At 38.5% G+C, this 22517-nt stretch overlaps 1 protein-coding gene across 1 annotated transcript; it reads left to right on the top strand.

The window, feature by feature from the left end:
• Positions 1–4945: 4945 nt before the first annotated feature.
• LOC149646227 (DNA topoisomerase 2-binding protein 1-like) lies at positions 4946–7916 on the top strand. The gene is made up of 2 exons (XM_089849664.1): positions 4946–5169; positions 7085–7916. The coding sequence occupies exons 1-2, from the start codon at positions 4974–4976 to the stop codon at positions 7786–7788; spliced, it is 900 nt and encodes a 299-aa protein (XP_089705790.1). The 5' UTR covers positions 4946–4973; the 3' UTR covers positions 7789–7916.
• Positions 7917–22517: the final 14601 nt, after the last annotated feature.

Raw genomic sequence — 22517 nt, 5'->3', positions numbered from 1 at the left:
GATAATATAGGACTGGTTCAAAAATATAGGATAATATAGGACTGGTTCAAAAATATAGGATATTATAGGACCGTTGGGATCCTTGCAAGCTCTCAGTAACCATTGACAAACTTATGGAACATATCTTATTAACTTATGACCTGACGTAACACAGCAATGCATAGCTTCAATTGAAATAAATAGATAAACGGCGCAGATCATGAAAGTATCAATCGCGACAACTTTGAGGAATAATAGCAAGACTAAAGGCATGTAGTTTCTTTTTCACTCACTCAAAACTTAAAAATTAATCCGTGGCTTGCTTAGCAGCAGGAAATAGAAATTAGAATTTAAACTTTAAAGCTCACACCTGACTTCTCGGTTAATTTGGAAAATAACTGTGATATATGATAGGTTAAAGAACAAAATTGCAAAGATTTGATTAATTTTTTTATTTTTTAAAAAAATAAAATTAAAGATTTGGCTCCCCTTCCTTTTTTTTGGGACGCGTCGCCTCGCAGTCGTTGTACGAGTGACCCACCACCCCACATTTGAAGCATTTTTTCAGCTTTTGCCGACGGGGTGGTGGGTCGATTTTCCTGCGGTCGGCTCGTTCGGGCCACTGGCGGATGGGTCGGTTGGGCCACTGGCGGATGGGTCGGTTGGGCGGCTGGCTGATGGCTCGTTCGGGCCACTGGCGGATGGGTTGGTTGGGCGGCTGGCGGATGGGTCGGTTGGGCGGCTGGCGCTCCGGGTTGGGCGGCTGGCTGATGGCTCGTTCGGGCCACTGGCGGATGGGTCGGTTGGGCGGCTGGCGCTCCGGGTTGGGCCGCTGGCGGATGGCTCGTTCGGGCCGCTGGCGGACGGCTCGTTCGGCTCCGCGTCCGGGGGGCAGGTCTCTGATTAGAAATGTACCGCTCCCCCGGACCTTCCTGCGTCCCTTGGTAAGTGGGCGGACATCGGCTACGGCAGGACCATCGGCTACGGCAGGGCCATCGGCTACGGCAGGGCCATCGGCTACGGCAGGGCCATCGGATACGGCAGGACCATCGGCTACGGCAGGACCATCGGCTACGGCAGGGCCATCGGCTACGGCAGGGCCATCGGCTACGGCAGGACCATCGGCTACGGCAGGACCATCGGCTACGGCAGGACCATCGGCTACGGCGAAGGGCCGGCTGTTACAGCGTAGTTGATTGCCTATGTTTAAGTTTTCGCAGCTAGTTAAGCAATGATATTTTTCGACAACCCTCTCTCTCTTTTTATGGTCGATTTCTCTCCAAACTGCACTGGTGAAGTAACAGTGCTAGCAGTGCTAGGCAACGCGGGTTTTTTTACTGTCAGCTTGAAACTCAGGTTGGGGGGTTAAAAGACAAGATGTATTATATGGCAGAAGTAGATTAAAAGGCGGAAAAATTTATTAGGGAATTTGGGCTTGAAATGACACATCTTTTTGGTTTAGAAGGTGTATATTACAAGTAGTTCCTAAGCCTAATTACGTTTGATTTGGAATTATTGGAATTTGTTTTATTACCAAATACTATGAATTATAAATCTATCATCGAATATTCTCCTTAATATAAGCCTCATTTCTGTAAAATGCCTGGTTCATTGTTTAATTACCAAATTAAATTATCACATCTGGCAGAAGTAGATTAAAAGGTGGAAAAATTTATTTTGGAATTTTGGCCTGAGATTATTTTAATATTAATTCAGAAATTAGTTTCCATCTATTTATTACCTTCAAATTATCTGATTTTGGTATGTTTTCAATACCCGTGTATCTAAATTAATTGCGCAGCTTTATTTCGTTTATCAACATGAAATTCGGCCATTTTTATCTCCTTCATTGTAAAGTTGTAAACAAATTTTTGCATGACATTTTGCACGTCTACCTTTGATTATTTCAGATAAGATATAACGTTAATCGGAGCTGATAAGGCATTCGACTGCTCGGTGCGAAGTTCACATTCCTCTTGGGGGCTTCATTTGAATTAGCTGATCATAAATGGATAACTTTCTTCTCTTAATTAGTCAGTGCTTTGAAAACCGGCCGTAATAGTGTGGCCCCGTGCGATAAAGACTATTTGGGACGGAAACTTACAAGATAATAAAAACCGGCCAAAATAGCCCTGAGCTAGGAAAGGTCGCTATTTTCGCCCCACGAAGGAAAACCCGGCCAAAATAGTCTCGGCCGCTTATTTCGTTGCGTAAAGCGGATTTTTAATGCTTGTTTTAGGACAGCTTCCCTCGTGACCAATAAAACATCACCCTTGATTTAAAAAAATAGAAAGAATATCTCGGAATATTTTACACAATCGCGGGTGTTACTATAGTTCATTTCAACAACAGTTTCATGAAACTACTTTTATTTCTGCAGCGTTTAAGATTATATATTAATCCTCTGTAGCTTTCTATGTATTGTCAAGTACCTTTGAACTAAAGTATTAACAGCTCGCTAAAATGCTGCGCTTTGCCACTTTTTAATTACACAAACGCGTCATTTTTACCTCTCCGAGTGACGTTGACGTCACGGAGAGGTATTACACTGGCCGTGTCTGTCTGTCTGTCTGTCAGACCCCACGTGACCGCGTTCGCAGTTTACAAATCGGAGCAAACAAATACCCGATTTCCGGAACACGTTCGCGGTTCACGGAAATTTGGCCATTCATCTACCAACACCAGTCTTTACTAACTGGCTTCTAAGGACCACAATCTGCTAGTCTTTGTCCATCCCACATGGACACTAGTCTGAACTTGCTAGCTTCCAAGCACAACCATCTTCTGTTCTTCGTCAATTTCACCTTGACACCAGCTTCTATGCACCACCATCTTCTGTTCTTCGTCAATTCCACATTGACACCAGCTTCTATGCACCACCATCTTCTGTTCTTCGTCAATTTCACCTTGACACCAGCTTCTATGCACCACCATCTTCTGTTCTTCGTCAATTCCACATTGACACCAGCTTCTATGCACCACCATCTTTAGGTCTTTGTCCATTCCACATGGACGCCAGTCAGTCCATTCTGGCTTCTTTTCCTTCGTCAGCGTTTGGTTTCAAGATATACGCGGCGATCGGCTAGGGTTACGAGAAACGTCTAGCCTCCCAATGGCAGGGCTTCCACCATCGGTTCACGCGAATGCGTTTTTATCTATTATTACAATGGAAACAAATCGTATATATACCCCAAAATTTGAAGAAAGCGGGCAAGAGGGGTACCCTTCACTTTAAACATCAATATTAGCAAAGTTTCGAAAGATAATAGGAACAACATTATTTTAAACGATTTAACTATTTTTAAAGTTATTTACTGGCGATTAAAATAATTAATATCATTTATATTTAATTAATTATTTAAGATAAACTAATTTCTACGTACTGACACAAGTGAGAGTTAATATAGAACGAGTAATGAAGATTGCATCTGAATCGAAACACTACACGCATATCAAAGTTAATATAAAGCGAGTAGGATGAAAAGATCTCTTACAAAACGATAACATTTTCTTTTTGCAGAATATTAAATGGAAATACTTAAATATTTTTCGGCATTACGATTCATTTAGTAGTTGTGTAGGTATAAAGCTCTGTTTCATCTCAATATTCCAAGAACATCTTTTGATATTAACATTTAAAATTTGGTGTTTACTTTTTAATTCATCTTTACTACATTTATATATAGTGTAAACGTAACTTTTGGCTTCATTAAATAATAAGGATGTTAATACTTTATCTCTCAATACGTGTTGAAACGACTAGGTCTATGAGATAAGAATTGACCTTGTTTCATGTCCTCTTAAAGGAGGTCTTAACGGTTCAGAGTGAGTCGAAAGTTAAATACACATTTAAGTGATAGATATTAGGTCCTCATTAGAATTATTGAGGATACGCAGGAAATTATTAAACGCTTTAGACTTTACAAATGATCATGGCAATATCTCGCCGATTAGAACAATGTATTTCCGGTTTGTCTCATTGGCTGGCGGATCTGTGTTTGGAAAGTAAATTCGTCTCGGCTCGGAGAGGTTTATTTTGGTTTCCCAACTTGTTTTCCTGTACATTAATTAATCCATTCAATTCGATTTTTCCATGTTAAAAAAACCTATTTAATATATAGTTTTTGAGTGGCTTGGTTTGTAACAAATTGCAATTGAAAAAACTGATTTTACGTTTCGGAGATAAGGTGTAAAAACTGTTTTTTAGAGGTATTTGTTGCTCTTTTTACATTGGCATTTTCCATGGAGTATTTGTATTATTTTAGAATGAACGTTTCCTCGAAAGTACCTTTCATTGAGGCAATATTTCTCCATGGTGACAGATTGTTAGTAGGCAAAGGAAAAAACGGAATTTGTTTAAAGTTCTTATCCCACAATAAATATCCCTGACTAAAAGGTTATAAATACGATTGTATGCTCGAATTTCTGCGTTACTGCATGAACAGTTGGCGCTTGGCGGGAAGTTACTCTTGTACCGCGTACAGTGTGCTTTTCTGATCGATTGTGTGATGGTTTTAGTTTATTTCGAATGATTCGGGCGTGTGATGTAGTTTGTAATTGAAAGTTTTATATTAGATGGGTAAAATTTCCCGCTACTTGTTGGTTTTAAATTGCGCCGTTTGATTAGAGTCAGGTTTAGTCCGGTGTGTCTAGGTGTCTTAGGCTCTATGGGGTTGTGTTAGTTAGTTTTTATTTTTTAATTGTGCAATATTAAGGACATCATGGCAAGCTCTAGCAGTATCACCTCGGAAATGGGAACGAACTCGATTTACGACTTGCTGTTTATCTCTGATGGAACGAATGAGACAAATTTTAACCTGGCCTGTGAAAGAAGCATTGAACTGAACTAAAACCCTGAATTTTGCTTCAGTGAAAGTTTTGAGGCGGCTAAAATTGATCAAAATAAAATATACATACTATCAAGTTTCGAGAACGAACTGTTCCAGCTTTTGCAAAGTAACGGGTGTCATATCTTAGGACCAGTTGCCTTACTCATGGCATTAGCTAGTGAAAACCAACACATTGTTCGAAGACCGCATCCCTGTTATAATTTGATCATGAGGGACTGTATTGTCATGTTTTCAAACATCAGAAATAGTAACCGTGAAGGCGAACTAACCACTAAAATTCATCGCATGGGAGGACAGGTTCAAGACGTAATGACCATGAAAAGCACGCATCTAATTACTGGTGAGTGAATTTAATTTGTTTGTTTTTAAGTTACTTTAGATAGACATAGGAGCAGGGAGACATTGGGAAACCGTCAGGGAGATTTTAGAATTTTAAGCAAAATCATGGGATTTGACTTTTATGTACATAATTTATTGAGGTTTTAAGAAATGTTACAATAAATATGCTTTAAAAGATCAATTCCTAATTATTGTTATTGTTATTGTTGAAGGGGGTGGCGCGTCGCCGCGCCGAGCACCGATACCAAGGGTATATTGTGCGCCCCGAGCTTGTTAGACTACGAAGAGTCCTGTCGCCTCGATGAATCGGAGAATCCGATTGGCCGAGACAGTAGAGAACTGGTGAGGTTCCATAGTATGCATGTCGAAATGCTCGAACCTCATGGCCGCGAGGTAGTCGCAGCTACAGAGGATATGGGAGGAGGTTTCCTCTACCTCCCGGCAGAACCTACAGAGTGGGTCATCAACGATGCCCAGTAAGTGCAGGTGTCTATTCAGCCGGCAGTGTCCAGTGAGGAGACTGGTGACCAGCCTAATTTTGTTTTTAGTGAGGGCAAGCAGTTCCTTTGCCCTAGTGATAGAAGGACCCGGGACAAACTCCTGGGCCTGTCTCTGTCCATCCATGTCAAGCCAGAGCTGCAGTTGAAGTGCAGACATCCGGCAGTGAATCCTATGATGCCATGGGGGATGGGAACCGCAGGCTCTGGTCCGAAGAACTTCGCCTCAGCCCCCCTTTTGGCATACATATCAGCCCTCTCATTGCCCAGGTATCCGCAGTGCCCTGGCACCCACAGCAATTGAACCTTGTTGCGGGCAGCCAAAGAACCCAGCAGATCCTAATTAAGAGTTGACTTGATTACAACAAATAATTTTCTTAATAAATATCCCGGTTAACATTCATAACTAGTTTTGAATTGTGTCAAAAATAGTAAGGGAAAATAAAACTAAGGAAATAGTCAGGGAAAACCTCGGTAAAGTGATGTACAATGGGTTATGTAGGAGTAGGGACTATAGGACCTATATTTTTCACTGTTGGGGCTACAGAAAACTCCTCCCCAATCTCTGGGCTTAAACGGCCCTCAGTGCGGTGTTGTCAATGTCAGGCCCTCTTTGAGTCAAATTGCTCAAGTTTTAAATCTGACTGAACAACTAGCCTTCCGCAAACTCTTGATTCACAAACGTTCTGGCAACGCTGAGGGATCGGCAATAAAAAACCTTTAATGTGAACCATGTATATTAGGCTTACTTCCATCAAATAGACCATAGAGAGCTTTCAGTTATAAGGGGAGCTGAGTGTCGTGGCATAATTTATTCTGCCATATTGGTGGGTTTAAAGGCCCAGGAATGAAGCTTAGACCACCCAATATGTCTACCAGAACAGCGGTAAGACTTGGAGGGTGTGACGTACTACTATCCCGTCTGAAAGCTCTCTATTTCGATGTAACTAAGAGGGAAGGAGACGGGGGTAAAACTCCGCCTTCTATCTCGCATTTTGACGCCTACGCTGTAGTCTACTTATATCATGAGAGTGCGCAGAGACGTTAATGTCTCAACCCCCTTTTATGTCCCGATACTGATGGTTGGCTACGCTCTTCTTTTACGTCGAAAAGGTCCATAGAGCTCAACTGAGCATGAGTGAAGTTCGTAGCGTTATCAGGACTTTGGCTTTGACTATCGGCATTTCCGTTCAATCCGAGCTGTTCCATGCTCAGTTACGTGACACTGGCCAATCACTACTACCACTTAAAAATATAGTTCATGACACACCCCAACTTAACGCGTTGTACATCCTTTTAAGTAGGGTAGGAATTTAATGATCCGATAGTTTTTAATTGCAAACTGTTCCTAATTTCTAATCCTATAAAATTTTACCCCGTTAAGTTCGTAATTTTAACTGTAAATCCATCTCAATGTAGAAACCTCCGGAACCGAGAAATATTACGCTGCGGTTAAGAACAATATCAAGCTTATGCTGCCATCTTGGGTAGACGAAATGTCCCTTGATAATTCGGATCAGCCTAAACCTCACAATGACCCAATCTACGAAAAACATGAATTTCCATTATTTCACGGGATTAAATTATCGGTTTCGAACATAGACTTGCCAAGTCGAAATCGAATCCGGGCTTTAACGGTACAAAATGGCGGCCAGTACTCGGGCCAACTCAAATTGGGTGATGCTACGCATTTACTAACACCTACGGCAACTCGTGAAAAATTCAAAGCCGCTTACAAATGGAAGATTAAATGCCTTATACCGGAATGGTTCAAAAAATGCCTCGAATCTAAATATGTCGTTGAAGAAAAGGACTTTTTACTTGTTCCTTCGATTGAAGAACCGCAACATCGTAGCTTCCCCAAAACGGAGACTCAACCACTTGACGTGGACCATGTCCAATCGCCTCAATTGCCACCCATTATATGGTCGGATCAGGGACAACTACCGGAAAATTTTGGTTCGGAAGCCAATACTAGTTACACCGAAGGCGCTTCGTTTGATGGACGGTACTTTCAGAAAGTCTTTCTGTTTTCAACCGTCTTTAAAGGCAAGCTTCTCAATGGTAAGTTTTTATTTAAGTTCAACAGAAAGTTGGGCAATAATATCTTAGGCTTATTATAATTATTCTGTTTGCAGAACTGATTTCCATCGTTAAACAACTAGGGGGCAAGGCTTTGAACCAAAAAATGTTCAATAATGAATGCACGCATTTGGTTGTTCGAAATTTGGACAAGAGCAAGATAATGCTATCTTCCATCGCTGCGGGAAAAATTATAATTCACACGGATTTCATTAACGATTCCTTTAAAGCTGGAAAATTCGTAGAAGAAGAGAAGTATGTCATCGGATCGACTATATATCTGAGGCATAACGAAATCCAACCAGATCAAGCCACTACCATGACCGCGATTTATAGGTAAAGTAGAGTTTAACGTTGTTTGTTTTATAGGCCAATCGTAGATCAGATCTAAGACCATTAAACACAGATGGACTAGAATGATAAACTAAAACCCCTACTTAAAACTTCAGCTCGTATCGTCGCCCCTAGCGGGAGAGTCCCGAAACTTTTCAAAGCATAGATCATGTCACCTTTATTATGTCGACTGCTCTGTTGATTCTACGGTCTAGGTACGATTAGGTTTTTCCTCTCCCCTGTTTCGCCTTTAATGTTCGTTTTCATATAAGTAATTTAAAAGATTAGTTTGGGTATTTAAGATGATGAAATGATCGTTATTCTGATAAATCCCGTATGAAAGGCATTAATTTCTACAAAATACAAACCCCAATTGTCAACTTTCTAAAAGTGAACCTAACATAGACTTTCGAGCTTTAACGGGCCTAATGTCGTCTGCTATTTCACGCGCTTGTTTGTTTGATTGGAAATAGTTTCCATATTGGTCGCGGCGTGGCGCTAAAGAGACGCTTCCCACAAGGAACCACCCACCCTATCTACATTCCAGTCCATCTGTGTTTAATGGTCTTAGATCAGATATATTGTGAAACTTTTAAGCCTAGTTAATCTCATCTATATGGAAATAGGCCAATAGTAGACAGAAATACGCAATCTTAATAATTATCCTCATTATGCTCAGGTGGCACCAAAACTTTCTCCGATCTGACAATGGAGCTTTCGCAGACTGGTGCGTGATTTTAATGATACCTAAATACAAACGCGCCGATTTTCAAGGAGTTCTTCAAGCTGGTGGAGCGAGAATTGTAAAATCAGCCGAAGAAATGGTTTCAAGCAAGGTTCGATTAGCTTTTCTTGAAAATGGCAAGGGGTGTTCCGAATATGACCATACTTGCAAAGATTTAATGAAAAATCAAGTATGGTGTCTCGTTCCACAATACATCTTGGAATATTTGCACAAATATCCCTTGACTGATTTCAAGGAATTTGTGTTCCCAGCTGCCAAAAAATATTTACCTTTCATTAGGGTGGCCAATGTAAAAAATAATTAAGCCACTTTACAAAATATATTTCGTAAAAAAATTTGCCTTAATAAAATGTTTTTATTGAATCCAGTTTGTGTCCGATCCTTTATTATTTTTCTTTAGTAGTCATTATTTTGAAAATCGTTTAAATTTCACGTTTTAATGTCGCGCTCAAAAGTAGTGATGCCACGAATATTCGGTTACTATTCGGTATTTGGCTTATTCGGCCATTTTTTTCGTATTCGGTATTCGGCCGAATATTTCGTAATATTCGGCCGAATACCGAATCTCCAATCATGAAGGAAAAACACGGAAAAATTACTCAAAAATTATTTATTTCAATAACAATTTTTACTTTAATATTTATAATCTACCAGTGGTAAGTTGTGATGAATAAAAGAAAGCATATAGTGACACGATCTACTCGCAAATGAACCAAAAACCTAAAGACGCTATAGACGGGTCCTATAGTGTTAAAGAGAGCACGTTGAAAAATCGTAACTTCCCCTTTTCATTCCCTCCTTCCCGAGTTTATCACCAACGTTGAAAGCTTCCGCGCAGGCGCGCTGTAGCAGAGGCGGTAGAGAGCGGATCTAAACCATGGAAGAACTACGCGAGTTCTTCCATGTCTAAACAGTGTATCCCTCTCTCTGCTTGCGCGCCAATATTGCGCAGAGCAGTAATCGCGTTACAGCTAGTGCCGAGAGGAGAGGAGAGTTTTCCCACGTGACCCTACATTTCGCGTAGCCGTCTGCCTATTCACCTCACCATTCCATACCCTTCTTCTTCCATGATGAAACCTGTCCCATTGCGGTCCGTGCGGGGGATGTACGTATTTCGCGGAACGGGTTACAGCTCATAACCGGTTTCGCGCGAGTTGCACATATCTCACGCCCGAATATTCGGTGGCCGAATATTCGGTGCTTCGGCCGAGAGCATGGCCGAATATTCGGTATTCGGTATTCGGCAAAATCAATATTCGCGGCATCACTACTCAAAAGTCAAGAAAAAGCACGTGATCGGGTAGCTCTGTCGTCTGCTACATCATAGGCTACATCGAACACCTCATTTCTGGCAGTTCTACTCGGATTATATTTTGATAATTACACTTAGTAGTTTTGGGCTTGTTATTCATTAGTAATGCAAGTTTTAATTATTTAAGAGTTTTCAGCTCTGTCTGTCTGTCTGTCTGTCTGTTGTTACACCCACGTGACCGCGTTCGCAGTTCGCGTATCGGAGCAAACGTGTTCCCAATTTCCGGACCGCATTAACAGTTCACAACAATTTGGAAAATTGTATTTCTCTCCGTTGGCTACTCTATACTTGAGTTCTCGAACCACCATGTTTGGTCTTCGTCCTTTCCACATGAACACCAGTCTGGTACTTTTCTGGCTTCCAACACCACCATCTTCTGTTCTTTGTTAATCCCACATTGACTCTATTCTGCACTAACACTGGCTTCTAACACCACCATCCTCTGGTCTATTCCACATAGAGACCAATCCTTGGCTTCTACTCCATTATCATCGTTTTGTTTTAGGATATACGCGGCGATCAGCTAGGGTTTCGAGAAATTCTAGCCTCTCCAAGGAAAATAGAGAACTATCGTACCCTAGAATGGAAGTCCGGGAGATTTTTAACAGGCGCTCGTGTGACTATGCCCTTCCCTACTTGAGAGGGGGAAGAAACCTCAATCTGGGGGAGGTAGACATTTGGCGAAGCAGGAAGTCTGAAATCTCTAGTTCAGTTCAGATCCACATTTTAGGAAATCCAACCCAAATTTTATAGAATCAAATAGAACTGACGCTAAAAGCCGGGAGTGTGGCGCACTACTGTAAGCCAAGCTTCTGGGCGGCAAAGTTTGAGGGAATAAGACACATGTTGGTGTTCCAACCCAATAGGTGCTGACTGCCCCGTGTCCGCTGGTAGGAACTTGACCCCCACACTCCGTCCGTCACCTCCCAAGTAAACCTCATTTCCTTCCCCTGCTTACACACGTACTGAAACCTGTATAATCACATCCTTGCCGAGGTCCACTGACATGGACATACAGTTAGCTTTGCTACGTGACATGTGGTTTATGCACGACGGGGCACTACTGCACTTCAACCGTATGGTTCGAGAACATCTCAGCGCTACATTTCCTTTGAAGTGGATTGGGCCCGCCCGCAGTTGCGGGCTCTGGACCCCTGTAGTTACGCCACTGAAGGTAATTAAGCTAGATTACCGATGAAAGGTAATTAAGCTAGATTACCGATGAAAGGTAATTAAGCTAGGTTACCGACGAAAGGTAATTAAGCTAGGTTACCGATGAAAGGTAATTAAGCTAGGTTACCGATGAAAGGTAATTACGCTAGGTTACCGATGAAAGGTAATTAAGGTAGATTACCGATGAAAGTTAATTAAGCTAGATTACCAAAGAAAGGTAATTAAGCTAGATTACCGTTGACAAGTAATTAAGCTTGATAACCGATAAGCAAATGACTTGAGTTGGTGCTAAACTCTAAAACATCTGTTGGTGCTCAGATCTATGGAATCTTTTTGTGGTATAACTACCGCTTGCTCTGTGATGTGCTTGTGAAAATGACGGGAAAGCAATTTGAGTGGTTCGAGAACTCAAGTATAGTGTAGCCAACGGAGAGAAATACAATTTTCCAAATTGTTGTGAACTGTTAATGCGGTCCGGAAATTGGGAACACGTTTTCTCCGATACGCGAACTGCGAACGCGGTCACGTGGGTGTAACAACAGACAGACAGAGGTGAAAACTCTTAAATAATTAAAACTTAAATTACTAATGAATAACAAGCCCAAAATTACTATGTGTAATGATCAAAATATAATCCCAGTAGAACTGCCCCAAATGAGGTGTTCGATGTAGCCTATATGATGTAGCAGACGACAGAGCTACCCGATCACGTACTTTTTCTTGACTTTTGAGCGCGACATTAAAACGTGAAATTTAAACGATTTTCAAAATAATGACTACTAAAGAAAAATAATTAAAGATCGGACACAAACTGGATTCAATAAAAACATTTTATTAAGGCAAATTTTTTTACGAAATATATTCTTGAAAACCAGAGTTCAAAATAAACTATAATTAAAAATAATATTAAACAATTAGAAAAACGTTGTAGAAATGTTTACAAATAAATTTGTTACTAATAAAAGAAAACAAGTTGGGAATACCAAAATATTACCTCTCCGTGTCGAGAAGATTATATAAACTTAAGTATCCAATGAAAACGTCGACCTTTTTGCCCTCATCCTTTCCCGCACTTTGCGATTCCGCATTTCTTCCTTACTCTCAACATTATCTTCCTTCATTTTACATACAAAAATCAAATACTCACAAAAAGAAGTGGGACAAACCTGCTGGCTCTTTACAACCACTTAATTTGACTCAATATCCAATTTCCAACAACAATAATATACCGGTAGTTTAATTGACAACCTACTAGCATCGAAATTCTCATTAAGAATGGCTCCCGCGGATAAAAAAGGGCAATTTTCAACTAGGTGGGCGTTATTCTAGAGGGCCGGTAGGCCATTCTAGATAAGATCCCACACCCTCTCGTAATGTTAAATGAAAGTTCACAGATTTTCGCCGATTTTCCCATAGGATTAACATGGGGTTTTTGGTGCTCCTGCACATCGAATCATTTAAAAACTAAAGCGAAGTTACGTTTCGGAATACTTTCAAATTAACAAGTAACTATTCAAGGTGTGCCTTTTTCAAGTTTTATCAAAATTAATTAAGTCTAAGTATGTTAATTTAATTAAAAATGTAAGTAACTTAAAAGATGATTCTACAGCAGACGACGCTAATTGTTCATTACTCTACAGTAGACGACGCTAATTGTTCATTACTCTACAGTAGACGACGCTAATTGTTCATTACTCTACAGTAGACGACGCTAATTTGCCATTTCACCGCCTTGAAACTTTAACTTGATATTTTTCAATAAATATAACACTATAGTTATTAAAAATTTCTCTGGCGGGTCAAATTTTCGTTTAATTATGTGTCTCGGTTGAAATTCTATACTTAAGATACCTTTTTAATTTATATTTTAGATGTTAGTCTCGACCAAGGCTTAAGTTGCCTTACTTAGGCCATAGATTTATAATAGAAGCTTACGCTTCATGGATATTTCCCTGTAGCCTTCAGTAAGGCATTTTGATTTTAAACACATTTATGTCACAAAAATTCGCGCGGGTGGGGACTGGGGGGCTGATGACGTAGAAATTGAGGCAAACTTTTGTCTTTTGCCGCGCGTGCGCGCGCTATTCAAAATTTGAACTCGATCACGTGAAAAACTTCAACCCCCCTCTGAATTTGCCTCAAATTCTACGTCACAAACGCGCGTGCCAGGCTGGTACTATTTCAGACGAGGAATAAATGTTGTACGCGTTTTAAGGTGAGTGAAATATCCAGGAAGCGTAAGCTTCTATTATAAATCCATGCTTAGGCAGACTATTGAGTGAGTCTATGCAATGGGTGATTGTAAAAGTTGGAAGGATAGATGGATCAGTGTTGGAAATAAGGATTTTTTTAAAACTGGACCTGTGGCCTAGGTATTTTAATTAAAATAACTGTCCACGGTGCCAATCACTGTAAACGTACAAGGGCAGTGCACGCAATGTCATGGATAACTGCAATCGTAAAGTGGACTGTAAAAAATACGGCTTTGATAGTTTAAGATCGTGGCAGGTTTGTTTTGAAGTTGACTATAAAGCTCGGGTTCTAAAACGAATTGTGAGTCGTATCATATAAGAATTAGTAGAAGTGTAGAGCCATTTTTAACCTCGTCCTAGAAGTGAAAAATTTCGCATTTCAGGCAAATATTATTTTATAATAGATTAATTCAAATAAAGACGGAAGGAACAGATATTATATAAAAAAGGACTTGGTTTGCCCAAGCCTAAAAAACAAAACGATAAGAGTTTTTTCCAGTTGACTGAAGCGCGGATATTTTATTTTTCTAAATAATTTTAAAGACAATCTGTATTTTACTACTCTTTAATTCAATCTCCTGATTTTACTGGTAATGGATTTATTTCCTATAAATTAATTTAAATAAAATATTACTTATCTCAGATTTTTCATGATAAAATTTTTACGAAAATGGAATTGTTGTTGAAAAATCTGAGATAAGATATTTTATTTCAATTAATTTATAGGAAAATTTAAAAAGCAAATTTGGCTCAGAAAAAACCCAACGCCAGAAGCCTGACTTACAAATTTTTCACAAGATGATTCGTTCAAGAATGTCTAGAATTAAGTCGCATAGAAGTAAATATTTCATCTAAGTCAGCTGACTTGGCTAGGCAGGGCATAGCCCACTTGATCCATGCTCACGGACGCTGCACTGCATCTTGCCTCGTGTTACGCGTGATCGAGTGGGCTATGGGCAGGGTAAACAAATACGGGCAGGCTAGGAAATAAGACACGTTTACAGGTCATAAACCAGTTTATTAATAGCTTGGACCACTTTTTTTATTCAAAACGTGAGGGTCACTGGTCCCAATGACTAGTTTATTAATTCCTGTTTTTATTAAAAATTGATATGGGGACCTCTCTAATTATTTTCATTTTAACATAAATTTCGACTCCATGAGTCCAGTTGTGTAAACAACCCTAAGAGCCGAAAGAGATTTTTTTAGAAGGGAGAACGACCACAAGTCCTGGGACCAGTAGAAAAATAATTAGGGGAAGGGTCACTGGTCCCGGGACCAGTTTCATATTTAAGACATCAGGGGTCACTGGTCCGGAGGACTAGTTCAGAAATAAACCTTATTTCCAAGCCTGAATACGGGGCTGCCAGGCCAGGGTGGGAAATAAGGATTTTTTTAAACTGGACATTGGGCCAGCGACCCCTCTGGCCTAGAATAAATAAACTGGTCCATGACCACTGACCAGGGCGCGTCGTTTGCTAAATTGAACAAGTGGATAATTACAATATATTAGCTAATGTCTGGATTCTGGAAACCCTTGAATTTTCTTAGTGGTCCTGTGGACCACTGACCCCCTCCGATATAATTTTTAAACTGGTTCAGGCAATTTTTAAACTGTTCATTTGCCCTGTGCCACCGTCTTATTTCCCACGCTGTGCCAGGCTGTTTCTTACACAACAATGATGGCCATTGTCCTTCATGAGAAATGTTTCCTTGTCCAGTGTGGGAAATAAGGCGATGGCACAGGGCAAATGACCAGTTTAAAAATAAAATCACGGACGGGACCACTAAGAAAATTCAAGGGTAACAAGAGTCCAGACATTAACTCAAAAAGTTTAATTGTCCAATCCCTAAGTTTAGCAGACGACGTGACCTGGTCAATTATTATTGGGTACGTTCAGTAACCCTCTTTGATGACAGCGCTTACTAAGCGATGCCAGATTTTTCCCACTGTACGCTTTTTCGTGTTTCCGGTTTTGACGTCATGATGCTCAGCGCTTGCCCATCAAAAAAACCATCTAATCGATATGGTTTTTTTGATGGCGTGACGTAGCGCTTGACTGTTGAACATTTGACAGACGAAAAGTTGGCGCGAGATTTAAAAATTAAATTCCAATAATGCTATTGCTACAGTAATTGTATTAGTTTGCTTTACAAAACTACTTCTACCATTCAAATAGACATAATTTTCTAAAACAATTTCATTATTTGCGAGCTCGTTAATAATTCAATAGAGCCATTTGCGCTTCGTAACGTTTTGAGGGCCGTAAGACGTTTCCCCAACTCCATTTTTGAAAACAGCGCTAACTTCAAAATGTTACTTTTCCGTACAACAACCTTTTACGTCACTGTGACGTCTTGAGCCCATCAACCAAACATCAAGAAAACAGCGATTTCCTTGAGATTTTCGTTACTGAACGTACCCATTATTATATAGCGCGAGCAGCTTGCGCCCATGAACGCGGATCAATGGGCTATGATTGCAGGCAGAAACTTAAAGAAAGGCAAATATTTAGTTACTTTCTTTAAAAATTCGCCGAAATGTCATTAAGTTATGAAGAAATCGATTAACGCAAGTTGATCAAGAAATTAATTATTTAATAAAAATTAATATTTGTTTACAGTAATTATTGATTCATTTATGTTACAATAAATTATTCATTTGTGTTGCTAAGGAAATGGCTGGATAACCATTTGTAAGATAAAGGGATAGCAAAATGACTAGGAAACGTTTTCTTAAGTTCACGGATAATATTTATTAAAATGGATTAATGAGAACAGAACGTTACTTTATTAAAATTAATAAAAAAATGGAATAAGGATGGCTAAATGAATCTTTTTAAGAGATACCAAAATGGCTGTGAAGCCGTTTTTTAACGTCAAGGGATAATGAAATGACTGAAAAAAACCTTTTCTTAACTTCAAGGTATAACGAAATGGCTGTTCAATCGTTTCTTAACTTCAACCATAAATTTGTCAAGGTGACTGAGAGCTTGTAATGAAGTGGCGCTAGCGGAACGTCTATTCTCGTAAAGCGACAGCTGGTGAGGTCCTTTCAAAAGCTTACTATGCACTAAGTAGGAAGATGGGCTGGAAAACCGTGTGAGGCCAATTCTTGCGCGTTCTGCAACTATCAGTTATACTTATGGAACATATCTTATAAACTTACGGTTTAAGGGATAACGAAATTGCTAGTCAACCGTTTCTTAAGTTCAAGGGATAACAAAATTGCTAGTCAACCGTTTCTTAAGTTCAAGGGATAACAAAATATAATCTAAGCTTTTGTCTTTGAAGGTATGGCCACACTAAGCATGTGCCTTGTTTACAGGTGGGTCCCTTTACAATGCATAGAGGTTCTGTTACTATCCTTAGATAAAACTAAACACAAGAGTTTTATCTAGAATATTCAAATTTAAGTAATATTACATTTACCAATTATTATATTTTTAAGTTTCAGATCCCTGAACGCGTATTTTCCATTAACACCAATCCAATTAAATTCTAGAACCAGACTATTTGTAAGGACTTTCTTCAAAATTCTTCGCGCACAGTCTGATATTTTTTTCCCTCCAAAGGATGCGAATCTGTTAATCTGAACAATCATGCCAGGTTATTAGAATTCAAACCACTAATCAAAATTGAAGTAAAGCTTGAAATACTTACAATCTTATTTTTAAAATCGTCATTTTGAAGGAGGTTTTCTGCAAGCTGTAATTCTTCCAGGGTTTCAATTGGTAGTTCAGGAAAACCAGGAATGTCAAAATCTTCTTCCGTTTGGAAGTTCTCGTCTTTAAGAGAGTACGCAATGAGCTTATCACCTTCGTATTTAAATCTGTAAGCATCATTACGATTGGCCTTTGGAAGTGGTCATTGCTCATATCTATTGTTTATCAATAAAAAATTTGTTTTATTATTTGCAATGAAAGTAAAATAAATTTGATAAAGATACCTAAAACAGAATCATTCCTGTCAAAGCGATGATTATGAAGTCTTAACGCTTAAAAATTAAAAGGCAAGATTAATATTAATTATATTATTCTTCCGTGCATTGTATTCTTACCTCTATAATTCCATTCTGCGTTTTCATGATATCTACCACTATCTGATCGGTTTTTCTTATTTTGGTTGTAAGGAGAGAAATAAGGCGATGTTCCTACTTTAGTATGGAAAATTGAACTTCGATCAGTGTCATTGCGGCCATTCTCTGTGGATCCTGTTCCACTATACAGACTAGCATTACAAGAATTTTTTGAGAATTCTCTACCACCTTCCGAAAATGTATGCTGACTTCGAGAATCTGAGGGGCTCCACGGTGATCGTTCTCTAATTAGTGAAGCTCTTTTTGAATTATCTTCAGAAGAAAACACTGATAATGCAGAGTTTTGAGTACGATAGTTCTCTATTTGTGGAAAATGATTTTCAGGAGAAGCTGCGACAGTGTTCATTATTACATCACTGCGTCCTGTGGGTGCACTACTGTTATATTTTCCTCTATTCTCAGAGATTCTGGCAAAACTTATAGAATTTTCTCCTCGCTGACTAGCTAATGAATTTTCCATGGTGATACGGTCATTTACAATATTTTCCGCCAATTTTCTTTTCCCTAAACTTTTGTGTTCGGTCAATGCAGATCCTGCCTTTGACGAAGCTGGTAAGCGTGACGTAAAAGATTTACACGTCTTGTTGAAGAATGTCTTTGGTTTGCGTGGAACACTTGGAACGGTAGCTTTAAAACTGTCCACTGGTTTCTCCATTACTGTGCACATTTTAGAATAAATTTAAAATGACTTTGTGAAATTCGTGGGGGAGCACATAATAACATTTATTTTTTTATTGAAGTTTAACTTACAATGCTGAGAATTCGGAGAGAGAGATCCCTTCTTTTGAAGTAAACTCTTACCTGAACCTGAACGGAAAAGAAAAAATTATAATTACCCCAAAAAATCCAATGCTCTAAATAATTTCCCACTATCTTACTAATTAATTGATGAAATTCAGATGGTTTTGGTGAAATGAACACTTTCTGGCTCATTTTCTTTTTTCGTTTTGTTGGATGGTTCTCAGCATTATCGGATTCTGTAAATACATGTCTTTTGAAGTTCTTCAATTGAATTTCAAAAGTTAAAGTTCATTACTTACCGTTTTCTGACTTGGAATCACCATCATAAGCAGAAGATGATCTATCAGTGCTCATGATATCCTTCTCGTTTGCACAAACATCATCATAAGCAGGGGATGATCTATTAGTGCTCATGATATCTTTCTCGTTTGCACAACACCATTGTTCTTCTCTGTTACATCAGAATTATTGGAACTGCTAAGAGAATGTTAAGGGGTCTTAACAGCCACATTTACTCTATTCGCTTCATCAACATTTTTTGCTAGTTTTCTCCCATCTTTTTTGGGTTTTTGTTTTTTTTTTTCAGTAAAGAACTTGGGGCAACGAAATATTTCTTTTTCTTAAAGGTAGATGGAACATTAGCTGCAACTTTGACCCCTTTTTCAACTGAAGAATTGATCAAAGATGGATTCTTTAGCGCATCTATAAAACAAAACAATATTAAACAAGAAATATAAGAGCTGAAATTAATAACTACATTAGTAAAAATTCTGCTGTCTTTTACCAATTTCAACGGGAAATTCAGGTGATTTTGGGAGAGTAATTTGCTTCCTTCCGGTCTTTTTACTTGGTTTTTTTAGAGTTTTCTCATTATCTTCAGTTTCTAGGTTAGAGTTGTTTTAAAATTTAAAACTAAGGAAAATTTTAAAGTCGGCATACCTTCTGTCTAATTATCAACTAGTTCTTGAAAAACTCTATGTTTCAGTTTTCTTTTTCCTCGCCCTAACTCAGCGTCAGCATCACTGGCCAAATCTGACGTTAATTCAGATTTGTTTAATTGCTCTCTAGCTTTGCTATACAGTGCTATTAAAATTTTAATTATTAAATACCATTAAATTAATTGTGGTTTGAAAACATTAAAATTCCGCACCTGTTTTGTAAATAATTTTGCCATTATACAAAACCCATTCTTCTTCAGGAGTAGCTGCCTCTTGAATTAATTTAATCACATCTTGTTGCTGACGTATTCCAGGCCAATAACAAGTTACTTCATTTTTACACGAAGAATATGATCCAGCTTCTACCGTTTCTTCACCATCAAAGTTGAATATGACATACATCTGAAAACTTATAGAAAGCACTAGTGATGTTGCAATTACAAAAACTATGGTAACTAGTTAGTGAAACAATTAACATATTTGAAAATTGCAATATTTTTGTTGCAAAAGCGCAACACCTATTTTTGGATTATAAAATTACACCGTCTAAACCATTGCAAACCTGCTTTTGAAAAACCGGTTTCTTAAAATTTGACATTTTACTAAGTTCCCTAAATTGCTACTTACAGGTTGAGGTTCAACAGAGAAATAAATATATTTTACGAATAATGAAGGAGGGGGACTATCGAAACTTATGAATCATTTTTGTTTGTATAATGAAAGCACTTTCCTTGAATTTTATCTATGTTATATGTCTTAATTTGTTTGGATATCCTGCCCAAGAAAATTCCAAGAAGAGAAGAACGCATTGGGTAGTCAAAACAGTCACTGTAAAATTTACATATGTTCCCAACAATATATATTTTTTTACCTTTGGTTTCATAGATATGTTTTACTAATATTATGTCCCCCGTGAACAATTTGAAGCAATTGTCAGGAGGAGAGTAGTTAAAGTAAAGACGGGACCGATATATATTTTTTAGATTTAACATCACGTGGAATGTTTCGGCTTCGATCTTTGAACGCTTTTCTTAGTCCCAACCCTTTAGCTTTTTGTTTGCTCAATAAAGAGACTTGACCTTCGCTAAGTCTCTTAATAAGCTGTTGAAGTGGCTTATTTGGTGATCGCAACTTTTTTTTAAGCAATTGTAAAAAGTTTTCAAAAGCAAATGCGCTATAGTCATCCAGGGGACCAAATAATTTGACATCAGCAGTTATGTGAGTAAGGGAATGAATGTTCCAGCTAACAAATTCATTGCCATAAAAATCTGGAGATGATGACACAAACATTTCTAAGAGTTCACCTGCATAGTTAACGTAGTTTTTACTTAGAACTGGGGATGCTAAAATATAAATCGCGCAGAATAACAACCTAAAATGATTTAAAACGTCTTTGGCTAGTATGCCATTGGCCAGAACTGAACAAAGATATAATAGAAATAGTCGTAATTCTGTAGCTTTCCACCTATCTATGTGTTTAAGTGATCTAGGCTTTCTGGCGAATTCGTATGGCACATATTCTCTAGCCGTTTTGAGTTTCATTGAAAATTCCAAAACCATCTGACTACTGAGTCGAACTACGTGCCTTCCCTTCTTAACCCAACTGTGAAGCATTCTTCTCATGGAACCCAAGCACACTAGGTGCATATAATCAAGAGGAAAGCTAGCGATTATGTCTATATTTAATTGCAGTAATGGCGATGGTCTACCACTTAAATGGTGTTCCTCATTTTCTTGATTTCGAAAAGTTTCATTTGACCGAAGTGTCACGCTTTCATCATCCATTTCCAAAAATACAGTGTTATTATTAAAGCGAAAGCCTCTGATTATACATTTATCACACGAGTAAAATCCGGTATGGCCCTTAGTATTTTTGACAAATTCTCGAGATGGAGTATCCATAATTAAAGGACCATCTAGTTTACAGTTGTATGTTTTATCCCCGTAATTGAAACCATTAATATGAAGCTCCAAAATTTCATTTATAAATGGCCCCAAATATTCGTCAAGAATACCAGGCTTAGAATCTCCACAAAATACCCCTACAGGAAAAACACTCCCCACTATACCATTTGAGAAACTAAAAACACCGACTAAAATAGGGCAAAAGTCAATATTTGAGCTTTTATATAAGGGTAAACCATCAATGTTTACTGCAAACGATATTTCTTCAGCATAATTGGGATGCATATCAAAAAATTCAGTTAAGCCTCTTTCAAATCCGATGTGCCAGTATTCACCATTTGTTATTTGAGAAATTCCACTCGACTGTCTTTGAGTGTGTAATAGTGTTCTACAATCTTTCGGTAACTCTTTATGGCCATGTTCTCTTAATATCAATAACAAACTGTTAAGCCTTACAGTATCTATGTTATGCTTTATGGCCCAGCTACGAATATCCTCACCTAAGTTGAGTGAATGATCTAAATCAACTTCATTAGAACTACTACTTGTGCTACCGTTACTATCTGAATCAGAGTTGTGAGAATCGGATGGCTCAATATTTCTAAGTTCGTCTAAATATGAATCAGCTGCTAAAGCGTTAGGCGCTAGTCTAATGCCCTCATTTTCAGATGTTTCTGAATTACTTAATTCAACTTCATGAAGTAGTTCAGGCTCATTTATAACTGGAGGTCCGTAGACTCGTTGTAAAACACTTTGTGCGTAATTAGCTCTATTTCTCCTCATTTGACGCTTACTACAACCTCTAAAGCTTATCATTGTTTTTACTTTTATGCCATACTTGAAATTATTTTATAAAGAAAGGACACTTAAATTTGATTACCTTTATGCATGCACTGGTTGCGCCAGCAATTTAAGCCTTTGCGATTACTAAGGGAAACCATGTGAAAAAAGTTAGGGATCATACATCAGACTGATTAAATTAAAAAAAAGGCTATTGCCATAAAGAATATAGTTTATTACCTTTTAAATATGTTAATTATAATTGGAATAAGCTAATGAAGGCGAAAACCACTTGAATTATAAAAATAACCAGAAGAAAAAAATGGCTCGTCTTTTCCACGAGGTCACTCAACAAGGAAGAAACTTTACAAAGAAAGTTTTCAAAGCGGGCCACTATCACGCCCCCTCAGTTTACGCTGCAAAGAGGGTAAAAGAGAGGAGTTGAATGCAGTGTTACATAAAGGGAGCCCTCTAAAACGTTTCATATACGTT

The sequence above is a fragment of the Phalangium opilio genome, unplaced genomic scaffold, assembly GCF_054372755.1.
Source record: "Phalangium opilio isolate 3A_F unplaced genomic scaffold, DU_Popi_V2 ptg000089l_1, whole genome shotgun sequence".
Taxonomy (NCBI): Eukaryota; Metazoa; Arthropoda; class Arachnida; order Opiliones; family Phalangiidae; genus Phalangium; species Phalangium opilio.
The sequence above is the reverse complement of the archived record's forward strand: the minus strand, read 5'-3'. Positions and strand labels throughout refer to the sequence as shown.

Bases quoted from the DNA above. Each gene is read 5' to 3' on its own strand.
- LOC149646227 (XM_089849664.1), top strand. From the start codon at position 4,974: ATGGCATTAGCTAGTGAAAACCAACACATTGTTCGAAGACCGCATCCC. The intron at 5,170-7,084 runs GTGAGTGAATTT...ATCTCAATGTAG, and splicing joins AAGCACGCATCTAATTACTG to AAACCTCCGGAACCGAGAAA.